At 37.3% G+C, this 13,797-nt stretch overlaps 1 protein-coding gene across 1 annotated transcript; it reads left to right on the top strand.

Moving 5' to 3' along the window:
* The first annotated feature begins 308 nt into the window (after positions 1–308).
* Positions 309–7,586, top strand: LOC112034596 (U-box domain-containing protein 33). Its single transcript, XM_024067406.2, has 9 exons — positions 309–1,361; positions 1,799–1,920; positions 2,256–2,377; positions 2,997–3,101; positions 3,437–3,878; positions 4,062–4,199; positions 4,740–5,267; positions 6,152–6,916; positions 7,101–7,586. Exons 1-9 carry the CDS (start codon positions 1,118–1,120, stop codon positions 7,281–7,283), a joined length of 2,649 nt encoding a protein of 882 aa, XP_023923174.2. The 5' UTR covers positions 309–1,117; the 3' UTR covers positions 7,284–7,586.
* The last annotated feature ends 6,211 nt before the right edge of the window (positions 7,587–13,797 follow it).

Genomic DNA, 13,797 nt, shown 5'->3' with positions numbered 1-13,797 from the left:
TCTCACGCGCCAATCACGCTAATAACGGATTAGTTGAAGAGAGAAAAACTCTCATCAAAGTTATCGTCATTTTTGTCCATCTGTCTTTTTATAGGAAGTGAGGTATAAGGTAAAGCACGTGAGGACACCCTCATACAATTTTCACTCCAAATGGTGATTTACAATTTGATTTGTACTTGTAGGATCACATATGTAAAGTAGTGAGTTGTGAAGGGTGATGCGTATTCAAGGAAGCTTCTTCTTGAAGGAATAGAACTAAAAAGCAAGGAAAGTAACGTGGTTTTAAAAGAACGAGAGAAAAGTTGCACTATGGACCCACCATAGAATGGTTAATGTAAGTTTGGAGAGTTGTTGTTTTATATTTTATTTGTGAAAGACAATCTCATTGTTGTTATGGTACAATCATTTTTTGTTCAAGACAATCCAGACATTCGGCTCCCTCAAATCTCTCAATCACATATCTACTATACACGTAACACACCTCACTAACCAACCCCACCAGCCCTTTTGTATTGTTCTTTTCAAAGTTTTGATCTTTCTCGATGAGTTTGAGATTCATAGTATCTACCCCAGAAAATCTTGGTGAGAAGGATAGGGTTGAAACCCAAATCCAAGATCATATAGATGGGGTTTCAGGGAAAGGGGGAGTTTTTATTGGGTGAGATTGTTTTCAGTTATGCTCTAAAGAGGGTTGGATTTGGTTTGTGAGTTCTCTAGAGAGAGATAATTGAATTGGGTAGTAGGGGTTTTTTGGTGTTCTTAGTACCTAAGTTGAGGAATTTGGAGACATTAAGAGTTGAATTTGGTCTGCTTGAGCTGTAGAGGGAGAAGGTTGAATTGGGTTGTTTGAGATTTTTGCTATTTCTATTATCAAGTTACTGAATTAAAGATTGGGTTTTTATTTATGGTTTTGTGTTTTTTAGAGAGAGAAAGCGTCACAAAGTTGTAGTTTATTGTTGGATTTTCAGTTTTAGAGAGAGAAAGTTGAAATTGGGTAGTTTCAGATATTGCTTATTAAGTTCCATAATTGGAAAGAGAAAAAGTTGAATTGGGTTGTTCAACCTAGAAAAGAAAAGAAGTGTTCATAAGGTGGAAGAGTTCTACAGTAGTTAATAGCATGGCTATGGTGAGTCCGGTGTCTGCAATCACCCAAAGGACCCATACCATTAGAGTGCATATGGCAAGTATGCAAGAAATTGAAGGAGACTCAGTGGTGAGCAGAATTGAAGATATAATATATGTCGCAGTAGCAAAAGATGTGAAGGATAGTAAATCTACCTTGGTATGGACATTACAGAAATCAGGAGGGAAGAAAGTTTGCATCATTCATGTTCATCAGCCTGCACAGATGATACCCATGAGTAAGTCTGCAGCATAAATATGCTTATTTTCATGCACACACAACACAAGTGTATGGTTTGCCTCCTCCTGAATGTCTTTGTAGAATTTTCAAGTAGTATAATGTTTTAAATTGGTTTTCAGATTGGGCCTTGAATTGAATTTCTTATGGAAGAGAAATTTTGGACCCAAAAAAAAAAAGGGCCATAGCTGAGAAGGTTCTAAAATTTGGTTAACAATTTCAGAAAAATTGGTCAATCTTAATTTTCTAGGAATTATCTGTAATTTTAAACTCATAAACTGATGATTTAATTGAATTTGGCTAAATCTTTTATATGCATTTACTTAGTTGGATTCGAGTTTGATGATCATACTGTCTTGCAATTTCCAGCATCTTTTTTAAGGGCTTTTAGCTCCTCTAGAACTTAATTTATAGTATTTGTTTTTCTTGATTTTATAGTGGGAACAAAGTTTCCAGCAAGCTCAATGAAAGAACAGGAAGTCAAGGCGTACAGAGAAATTGAAAGGCAACGTATGCAGAAGACCCTTGATGAATATCTTCTTATCTGCCGCCGAATGGGGGTATAATATGTCTTCTGTCTCTTTCTGTCCAAATATATTGGAAGGTTTTTGAATTGTTTTGCCTTTGTGAATAGTTTGTATTCTAAAATTGAATAACTTTATAAGTTCTTTCATGAATTGGGTAAGAAGACTGTGAAGCTAAATGTTTTGGATGACAGTTATTAGAATGGGTATACATGATAGGGTATAAATATTGAAGTAGTGTTATCTAATAGTTCCTGAACCTCTTTAACCAATTCATTATCCTAATATCTTGGGGATCATAATGAAATGTTGGATTGAAGCAGTTGTTGCACTTTCTGGTTTGTATTGAATTTGGGAACTTTTTAATGTAGGTACGGGCTGAGAAAGTACATATTGAAATGGATAGTATCGAAAAAGGAATAGTGGAACTCATCCGCCAGCATGGAATCAGGAAGCTTGTCATGGGAGCAGCTGCAGACAAACAATATTCAAAGTACAAACCGCTTAGGAACTGTTTTGATGTGCTTAATCATGTTGTTAATTTAGTTTTCTGTACATCCATTGTGGATCTCAGAAGATAAAGTAATTGGGGAATTCTGATGGATGTGTTTTATTTAGTAGATATTTTTGTTCGTTCAGCGTATGGTGATGTTATGGGTCCCATCTGTAATTGCTTTCTGCAGAACATACCAGGGTGACTGAAAAGAGAATTTAAGTAGCCTATTCAAAATCATTTAAGCATATGAATAAATAACTAATAAAAGGTATTGTCAGGAACAATCAGTACACCATGCAATTAGACATGCCTTTCTAGATATCCTTCTTTAAGGGGTTGACTTTGATTTGTAGCCTCTGCCAACTCCTTGTTAATATTCTTTTCAATGAAGTACTATTACTGCTTTTGTTTCCAACTTGTGGAATTTAACACCTCCCCACCCAAAAATAAAAACTCAATAAGTACCTTACTCTTTGGTATTCACCATTTTGTTTGATGGTGTTAGTGAATTCAGCATATTGTTAGTTGTAAGTAATCTGAATCAAGGATCCTCTGATTTGAATCTTGCATGTACACCTGTATAACTAGATATTTACCTTACTGCCTGAAATTGCAGGAGAATGATGGACCTCAAGTCTAAGAAAGCCATTTACGTACGCAAACAAGCACCTGCATACTGTCACATTCAATTTGTCTGCAGGGGGAACCTTATCCACAACAGGTTTGCTCAAAATTTGTATTTACATTTGCAATGCTGATCTGTGCTGACATGTTGAGAAACTATGTGATTAGATGAAGAATGTATTCCCAAGGGAGCAGCTTTTTTGTTTTTTTAACAATGTATGGGTTATATTTCTGCCTACAAAATTCTTGATCAGCTATTTATCAGGGACATTGCAAATTGCATACTTTAAACTGCTATAAAAGCTTTGCTTGTCAGTGGCTTTAAAATTTTGGATTGTCACTTCATTTTGATGATTTTTTCTACGGAAGTGAACTAAACTCATCTAAGCCACTCCCAATATGATAACTAATACAAGTACCATATCAAAACAGGGAAGGTAATTTACATGGAACCGATGTCGAGGTTGCTTCTCCTTTGTTTCAAGTGAGTCCAAACAATGAAACTGGACAACCAAACCATTTGAGATCACAATCTGTTACAGTGGTGCCTGCTACTCGGGTAGCACTCAGTAATCCAGCTCAAGATCTTTTCAGAAGAGTAAGGTCTGTCAATATTCAGACGTTTGGTTTTTCCCCAGTTAACACTGAAGGGCTTTCAGCTCCAAAAAGCAATTTGGATGCAGATGGGGATTCCAGTGAATCAGACAGGTTATCTGGAAGCAGTCCTCATCAGGGTTCTGATTACTCATGCTTTTCTAGTGAGTTAGCTCCTGTTCCGTATGTGGGAACTGAGGGAAGTGAGAATGGATTAGAATTAAGTGAACTCCATCAGTATAAAGAGGATCTTCATCAGTCTTCCCCTCCCAGTGTACTGGTATGTGCTAACATTTTTGTAGGACATTCACATTAATGTTATCGATGGACCAAGTTTATGTTTAAAGTTGTAAGTTTGGATTTTGTAAGAATCATTTTACCTTTCTCTTTAGTCAAGCAAGTATATCATTGACCAAATTATAGGAATGGGTTTTAACTTTTAATGATTGACGGATTCTTGCAGGATGGAAGTATGGATGATACTTTTTATGACCAACTTGAACAAGCCATGGCAGAGGCCAGAAATGCAAAGCGAGAAGCATTTCAAGAGACTGTCAAGCGTGGGAAAGCTGAAAAGGATGCCATAGATTCCATACGGCGGGTATATATCTTATATCCTTGGTACTTATTTATTACTATCCATTATGGAGCTGATTTTGTTTATGTGGATTGGGGGAAAACAAAAACAAAAACAAAAACAAAAAACCCTGAAATTCAGTTTTATGTTATAGCCTCGTAGGTACAAATTAACATATTATAGAAAGGTGATGCTTATGTCCTATGGAGTGGAAATGTCTACATACTACGCACCTTGTACTGACTATCACATACCTTAAGTCCTTTAACCATATTTAGGATAAGAAGATCAAGAAAAGTTAAGTGGGCTGAGTGTATGGACATTCCTCCCTATTAACATTGGTTCTTAATGATAAAGTTAGTTTGATCTTGTTTAAATGCTTCCATGATGGTCCAACTAAGAGGTGGAGCATATATAACACTATCTAGACCAATGGTTTTAGATAATTCAAAGGAAGTGGGCGTCATTTTTAATTGTATTGAGTTGCTTATATGGATATCTTAGAGTGTAAACTTAAAAAAAATCTCATTATCCTATGCAAATTGCCAATTATGCAATTTACAGGCTAAAGCATCAGAAATCTTTTATTTTGAGGCATTGAAGCAAAGGAAAGAAATGGAGCAAGCACTAGCAAAAGAAAAGGAAGAACTTGGAAAGGTTAATAACCTGTGTGCTGAAGTCAAGGAAGAACTTGAAATTGCCCTAGATCAGAAATCATCAATGGAGAGGCAAATTGCAGAATCTGAGCAGATGGTAAAGGAGTTGGAGCAGAAGATTATCTCTGCTGTGGAACTCTTGCAAAATTATAAGAAAGAGAGAGATGAGTTGCAGACACAGAGAGACATTGCACTTAAAGAAGCTGAGGAGCTGAGGAAGAAACAAGGGGAAGCCTCAAGCACACACATGCCTCAGTTCTTCTCTGAGTTTTCTTTCTCAGAACTTGACGAAGCAACTAGAAACTTCGATCCATCCCTGAAGATTGGAGAAGGGGGATATGGGAACATTTATAAAGGTATCCTGCGTCACACCCAAGTGGCTATAAAAATGCTACACTCTCATAGCTTGCAAGGCCCATCAGAATTTCAGCAGGAGGTAAGATGGTTTGAATTCTGTGTATTTATTTTAGATGAATTTAATGTGTACATCATGTTTTTATTAGGATGATTGTATGTTTTGTTGTCTAGAAGAGTTGAAAATCTAAATCTTCACCATGAGTGTAACTGTTATTCACAAGGCTATTAGTACATCAAATACTAGGAGTCTAGGACCCAAGTGGTATGGTCTTTTAATTTCATTTAATAAATTTGTTTGCTACATTATGAACTGGATAGATGGCTTAAGCAAATATTAATTTTATGGAGTGTAATCATTAGGTGTTGGCTCAAGTGAAATTGTACCCGTTTAGATGAATGCATGTTATGAAGGTTTGTTGACCTAAATTATATTACTCTTAATTTGGTTTGGCTGCTCTCATCATTTTTTATTGCTCATCTTCATAAATTAATTAAGTGTACTTGAACATGTACCATTTTTTAGTCATCAATACAATCTAAAATCATTCATCAGTTACTACGTTTGTAACGACTTGAGGAAAGCACTAGCCACATCTGTGCTTACAACCCAAAAGGACAGGTCAATTTACAATTTGGACTCTTCATAATCACTTATAAACCCAATATTCACCTAGTAAACATCCAATGTAGGACTCAACACGCACTCGAACAGTCCAGTCCAATCCAATTTTCACAATTTGATGCAGCATTAAACGATGTTTTGATAATGGCACAAAATTGTTTGTATATTTATAATATATAAAAATGTGAGCCTATTCAGAAACTAAGAATCGGATAGGAAGAAATTTGTTTATTCAGTTTCCTTCCTCGATTTTTTTTTTTTTTTGGGGTCTGCTCTTTAAGAATGAAAATTAAATTGATTGCAAGTTTGGCGTTGTGTGACATTGGTTGGTTCTATTTCAGGTTGATGTATTGAGTAAATTGAGGCATCCCAATCTAGTTACACTCATTGGAGCCTGCCCAGATGCTTGGGCTCTTATTTATGAGTACCTCCCAAATGGAAGTGTTGAAGATCGCCTCAGCTGCAAGGACAATAGTCCCCCATTATCATGGCAAATTCGAATACGCATTGCTGCAGAGTTGTGCTCTGCCCTCATCTTTCTTCATTCATGTAAACCAAACAGCATAATCCATGGAGACTTAAAACCAGCCAACATTCTCCTTGATGCTAACTTTGTTAGCAAACTTAGTGACTTTGGAATCTGTCGTTTATTATCTCAAGATGAAAGTTTAAACAACAACTCAACACTGTATTGGAAAACCGACCCAAAGGGCACTTTTGCATATATGGATCCTGAGTTCCTCTCCACAGCAGAGCTTACTCCAAAGTCAGATGTTTATTCATTTGGAATTATATTGTTACGATTGTTGACTGGTAGGTCAGCCTTGGGGATAACAAAGGAAGTTCAATATGCGTTAGATTCTGGAAATTTGAAAGCCCTTTTGGATCCTTTGGCTGGGGATTGGCCCTTTGTGCAGGCTGAACAGTTGGCTCGTTTGGCATTGAGGTGTTGTGAGATTAACCGAAGGAGCCGGCCAGACCTTGGCTCAGACGTCTGGAGGGTGCTTGAACCAATGAGGGCTTCATGTGGAGGTTCATCTTCATTTCGGTTGGGTTCTGAAGAGCATTTCCAACCTCCTCCATATTTTATTTGCCCCATTTTCCATGTAGGTTCTTCTTTCCTAATATTTTCCAATATATCTTAGACTGATTTAACTTTTGTGACTGCATCCTTCTAAACCTTTAGTCTGTGAGAGATATAGCAATGATCTGAATGTTTTATCAAGGAAACTATTAATGCATGATCTTTATTTACTGGATTTTGTTGTCATATATTTTGCAAACTTGCAGGAAGTCATGCAAGATCCACATGTGGCAGCAGATGGTTTTACTTATGAAGCAGAGGCTTTGCGAGGATGGTTGGACAGTGGGCATGATACTTCACCAATGACAAATGTGAAGCTTGAACACTGTAATCTTGTCCCCAACCATGCCCTTCGTTCTGCCATTCAAGAGTGGCTACAACAGCATTGAAAAATCTGAAGTTTCCTTTCTTCTTGGTACTACATATTGTTTATACTTATTTAAAAAAATATACTCTTCTGTATTTCTTTCATTGGTTTTTTTTTTTTTTTTTGGGTTGAATCTGAGAGTTAGCAACCACATAAAATTGCCATCCTGTTGTATATAAAATACAACTTTGCATTTGCAAAATATTTTGATCTCATTGTATAGAAACAGTATCTCATTATGACCTTTATATAAGGATAATATTATCTTTCATTTTGTAATAGTTTCTTACTAATACAGGCCAAGATCAGGAAAATATTGAAAATATGTGGGGTTTGCCTTTGGCTTTTACATAGCTGAGATGGCCAAAGTCTCTCTCTCTCTCTCTCTCTCTCTCTCTCTTTGCATTGTGCTTAGGACTAAGTTGCCAAGATCAAAATGCTTGAGTTGTTACAATATTTAGTGAGCCTGACTCTTTGATTGGGTAATATGATCAGGTAGCTAGCACAATCCTATTTTCATGTTTGTTTATATCATGAATCCCTTCTCCAAACTTTAGTAGGTATTCTGACAGGATACTTATATCACCTCATGTATCCATCACTTACAGAGGAAATTTTTTTGATGATTTGATAGTTAAAACAAAAGAAAAGGAAATTGTTCTAGCTAGTAATTGTACTCTATTTCCACATGGCCAGCAGTGAGTCTGTGTAAGAAAATGAATATTTGATTAGATCATTGCAGTCTATATATATACTACGTATATGCCAATTTAGTATATCTATTTTTTAATATCTTTCCTATTAGCCTGCTGGTAAAACATTAATGAAGAATTTTCTAGCAGAATAATATGGTAGTGTATTATTGAACAGAAATCTTACCACATGATTATATATGAAAAATCAAGTTCTTCACCATCTAGTATCTGCATGACCAAATTAAATTTTTCTTAAGTTATATATATGGCACAGCAGAGTGTGACACCCTCACAAGGACACGTTATTTTAGAGACAGTGGTGTTGCTACCAATCCGAAACAGCTTCAAGAACTTGAGCAAGCTAATGGGGGAAGACAATTTGATAATGAGATTTCTCAAATCCAAATGACCTCAACAGGATGCTATAAGATGAAAAAAAATGTTATGGCAATGACGCGCTCTAGAGTCTAGAGTCTAGAGTCCAATGGCTAAGAGAGGGTGATCGGAACACTGTCGTCTCTCTAGAGTCTAGAGTCCAATGGCTTAGAGAGGGGATCGGAACACCAAGTTCTTCCATTTCAAAACAAGTCAAAGTAAGCATAGAATTGAAATCAAGTCCATAGGCTCAAATTTTTTTAACTGACATTAGGCTCGTGTTTGGACTTGGCTTTATGTGATGCTAGGAACGAAGAATAACGTTGTTTGGTGGGCAGACTTGACAAAATTAGACCGTGGCCCGGTAACATGCCCGAACTTGAATGGAGAATATGGGTATGGATAGAAATTTTTGGGCCCATGAGAAAATGGTCAATCTGTACTTGGCCTGTTGACAACATTTTGTAAATGTGTTTCGCACTCACTTCTTTTACCCAATTTTTTTTTTCTCTTTCTTTTCTTCTAACAAACACTTACTGATTCTTTATTCATGAGGTCGAGGCCTGAAGTTTTCAGTGTAATGAACCTTAAATTGTATAAAGTTAAAATTTTATATATTATTTAACTTTTTATTTTGAGTAACTTTGTTTATTTATTCTCTTATTTGTATTGAAAGGAAGAAAAATACATCATTATCAAGTTTCTTATTTATTTTGATTTTTTCTTTTTACATGTGAAAAAAATATGAGTCATACCGAGTTTATCTAACTCGCAAAATACTGGGTAAGGGTCATAAGTTTTGCAACTCATTTCGACACAAACCCTATATGATCCCAACCCAACGGCGTCAAATTCAAACCTAATTAACCTGACTTGTTTTTTAGGTTTTCTAGATAAGTTTCACTGGATGGGAAGTTGGTGTTTGATGGTCGGAGCTTAAGCTATTGTAATGACGGTGGTGGTGATAGTGGTTTGAGGAATTTGGCCATGGCTTGTGGTGCTAGTGGTGGTGGTGGTGGTGGTGGTGATTTGTCTATAGCTTATTAAGGTTGTGTTGTGGTTTGACCATGTTTTGTTGTGTTGTCTAGTGGTTTATATATATATATATATATAAAGTTTTATCAAGTGGTTTTGTTGTAGCTGATTTGTGGTGAGTTCCTAAGACTTGGTTGTGGCTCACGGTGGGGGTGGTGGTAGTAGTGTGATTTCAGGACTTGGTTGTGACTTATCAAACTTCAAACTAGGCTTAACATACCATTTTGCTCATATGAGCTAGACTTTTATCTTGTGTTTGGATAGATGATGAGATTTACACTCCTATCATTTAAAATTCCATCAGTCACAAGTTTTATTGGTTAGATAATGGATGTAATATGCATAGAAAATATGAAATGATTAGTATTGTAAAACGGTTTGGATATTGTTTTTAGAAACTAGTATTATGACCATATTCAATAATACCTTACTATTCATTGAGGAATTAATGTTCGAGAGGCTTGGGAAATCAAGACTAACGAAGTCATACACTCTATCAAATAGGTTTAGGATATTTGTTAGGCTTGCCCAGATAACATGTCTTCGTACTTTTTAATGGAGTAAAAGGACTCAGGTAGGTGAAGCATCTAGCTTAGGGGAACACGTTGAAATTTAGTAATTCAAATTATGAAAGGAAGTCAAGGATGGAGTCACGGCTTGGAATTAGAGGGGCGGTTTTGTTGTTGGCTGCGTGCGGCAACTCCAGCCTCCGAGGGTTTTTATTCCTTTTTTTTTTAGTGTCTTTGATGCACACTGTTGGATAAGGATAAAATTATTTTGTTTAAAATTTTTTAAAGGATCGGGTTGTTTATTTTGAGTAAAATTGGTTGATTGGCTTTTTTTCTTAATAATATTTTTGCTAATGGTAATTTTTGTTGCTGGGCTAATTTTTAAGGACTTGCATATTTTGTTTTAAATTTTAGATCTGTAAATTTTTTTAGCCTTTAAAAAGAGAAAAATGCTACAACTACAAACATTTTGAACCTACCACTAAAATTACTTTTTTATCCCAACAATAACAACTAGTAACAACCTTCCAATTAGGATTTGTTGTGAAAATGTTGTAAAAAAATTGCAAACATGGCATTTCTCTTTTATAAATGGTTGATATGGTTAATAATTATTGTTATGTAAAAAAGTGATGTCAATGGTAGGCCAGATGCGAACTTTTTTTTTTTTTTGAGCAAAAAAAAAGGGGACTCGCATGTAGCAGTCATTGTCCCACGCCCCATAGTACAGTTGGGTAAGCCTATGGGTACCACCAGCTCGAACTGGAGCTCGGAAACTCCGAACCCACACACACCCCAGGCTCTATTGGTTTCTGGGACTTCCAGAAATTGCAATTACAGTCCTCGTGAGAACTCGAACCTAGGATGTGGTGAAGCCTCAGCAGTCACCTACCAGTTGTACCACACCCACTGGTGGTGGCCAGATGCGAACTAATAAGAATTTACTATCTCAAAAGCTTTAAAAATATTGTATAAATGTTTGTGGCTATAGCATTACTCTCATAAAAATTAATGATATTTTTAAGAAAGGCAAAATGTAATTTTATAGAACAAAATTGCTAAAATTAATACATACATACATATATATATATATATATATACACTAATAATTAAAAAATAATAATTGGCAGCGCCATTGCTCCCCATTGTCCAAGAGTGGCTCCGTCCTTGGAAGTAATGGTCCTTGGACCAAATCGCCAAAAGGTTTGAGCTGAAGACTACCTACTACCTACATAAAGACACTAATCATATAGACTAAAACAATGAGTGATCGCAAGCCTAATTTATTTGTGACTCTTTCAAATTATACATATCAGACATTGCTCCAAAGGCTTGGTAATGTTTTGAAGCCCAAAATATATATATGTAAATATAGGGTTAGAATCAAGTTATATATGGTGTAACTCTTTTTTTTATTACACAAGTCTATAACTTTTATTGAATTAATATTTTAAAATTTTCACCATTAGATTATATATTTTTATTGTTCTTAATATGCACGCCAAATTTCAAGTGAATCGGATATTATTTACCATCAAATCTATAAACTCATGTGTGCGTGCCCGGATCTCTGTTAATGTAATTAACTGGACCTACCGAGCAGTCTTGCTCTTAGGTTCTTTTCTTACTTGCTCTCACTCTTTGACACCTCTCCCTCTAGTGTCTAACCCCCTTCCTCTCTTACGCTTTCCCTATTTATAGCATTCCTTAGTAGGCTAGCAATGATTGATTTTCAGTAATTTCATGCAAGTGGGGCCTGTTAGGATTATTCTTGGCGAAATGGGGCCCCACTTTGAAAATAGGGATTTAGTCTTTGGGACTTGCATCAAACACCGAACATTGCTCAGCAGCGATATCCTCCAAGGCATTACCGATGTACCTCGGAGTGGACCCTGAGCAAAGTCGAACCCCCGAGGTCTACAAATCCACGACTCAAGCTACCGAGCGACATAGATGGGGCCTGCCGGGGAACCATTATCCAACCCAAAACATATGGGCCTACTAATAATGGGCCAATAACAGTACAATAGCTCCCTCTTGATTCTTTCACACCTCGGGAATAGAATCAAGGATTCTCATCAAATCACCAGTCATTTCTCTGGGATACCAATCGTCAATCATTAATTACAGACAAGACAGCTTGTGCTTTTGACATGCGGGGTGACAAGTTGTCTCATCCAATGGCCATCATTATCTGAAGGTTCATGTACCGAGGCCACGCGTGCAACAGTTACCAAAAAAAAAAGGATTAATGCTTTTTCTGCCTAAAACCCATTTAATGCTTCCTTGATTCTCCCCTTTATAAATTGTAGCTTTCCCCTTCATAAATCATTTCTTACTTCTTTCTTCTCTCTCAGTGTTCATAGTTCTCGAGCACACTCCTCCTCCCCGAGATCATCCTCCTTAGTACCTATTGTAAGTTGTTCATTCTCTACCTTGTCTTTTAAGTTCTCCTAATCTTTTCTGATATCGGAAATGGGTTTTTCACAACTTCTTAGGACCGAGGCTGCTTTAGCTACCTTTAGGGCTAGATTTAATATCCCCTTAGATGTAGATATAGCATACTGCCATGAGGGCAGTATAGAAAATGATAGGCATCCCCATGTAATTTTTTTCCCTTTAGTGGCTATATTAAAGGGCGGGGTTAGATTTCCATAGGATCCCTTGCTGCTTAAAACACTTAGGTTTTATAGCCTTTGCCTCGACCAATTCCACCAAACTTCTATAGAGTGGTAAGTTGCATAAGTCGGCCTAACAACATATACAGTCTACACCTCGACCACCATAACATCAATTTTATATATAGTATATAGTATGTGTGGTAACTTGAGGTCAGGGTATTACCTTAAAGTTTGAGATACCATGGTTCGGCTAATATCGTGCCTCCCTGACTCCAACAAGAACTCGGCAAGAGAGTACGTCAAAGTGAGTGGCAACTGACTTGCCAGAGAACTAACTTGCCCGAACTCACCATGAGAGATTGGTCAATATCTTTTTTCCCTTTTCTTTTTTTTTTTTTTTTTTTTTTTTTTTTGCATGGGAGATGTTATTGTTCGGTATCATTATTTCATTATTATTATTATTTTTGTCTAACGCTTGCATTCCCCTTCATCCGTGAAAATACAAAGCGCATCAAGCTAGATCCCAACGCCATACACGCCCGAGACTTAAATTTCGTGTTGTGCTTCGAGATCTTTGTGCACTACGATGGTCAACTGAGGGCATCCCACCTCATTCTTGAGTGCACCCCTACATATACAAGCTACCAAGATCCTGGACAAGTACTGACCGTTGGTAGTCCATTGCTTTCCTATCTCAATGTCCGGCTCCGCTGCTTTCTCCTGTGAGGATTAATGCTCGACGAGGCTCAAAGGCTCAATCCTCGACAAATTAGGGAAGGGCCCTTACTCCCTGTTAGGGACGGCTCAGCTGACCAAGTATTCCACGGCAAAGCCAAACACATTCCTGTCAAGGAGCCAGCCGCAGTTACTCCCATCCCTACTGCCAACCCCATTCCTGTTGGCAAGACAGCATCTGAAAAGTTTGACACTAGGATGGTAGTTCGAAGAAGAATGGCCGCCGACCACTTTCTGCCCAGGGGACAGTCAGCCCCTCAGCAACAGCCTTTTCCTTCTACTCCTTGTGGACGCAAAAGGCCACGGGATCATTATGAATCCACCAAGCACCCTAGTGATGTGCCACCAAGCCATTCTCCAGTTCCTATTGCCGTTCCTCTGATCATCTCGGAGACAACTTCTGACCCGAGGCCTACCGAATTAATGGGCTCTAACATTGCTTCTTCCTTTGCACCCCCTTCTCCAAGCTGGCAGAGTGTCTTTATGTTCGATGACGACCATTTCCTAAGGATTCCTGCATCCAAAATTGGGCTAGTGTACAGGGTGGTCGAATAGCTGATAGCCCG

The sequence above is a fragment of the Quercus suber genome, unplaced genomic scaffold, assembly GCF_002906115.3.
Source record: "Quercus suber isolate HL8 unplaced genomic scaffold, Cork oak 2.0 scaffold_633, whole genome shotgun sequence".
NCBI lineage: Eukaryota > Viridiplantae > Streptophyta > Magnoliopsida > Fagales > Fagaceae > Quercus > Quercus suber.
Note: the sequence above shows the minus strand (reverse complement) of the source record. Positions and strands in the feature narration are given on the sequence as shown.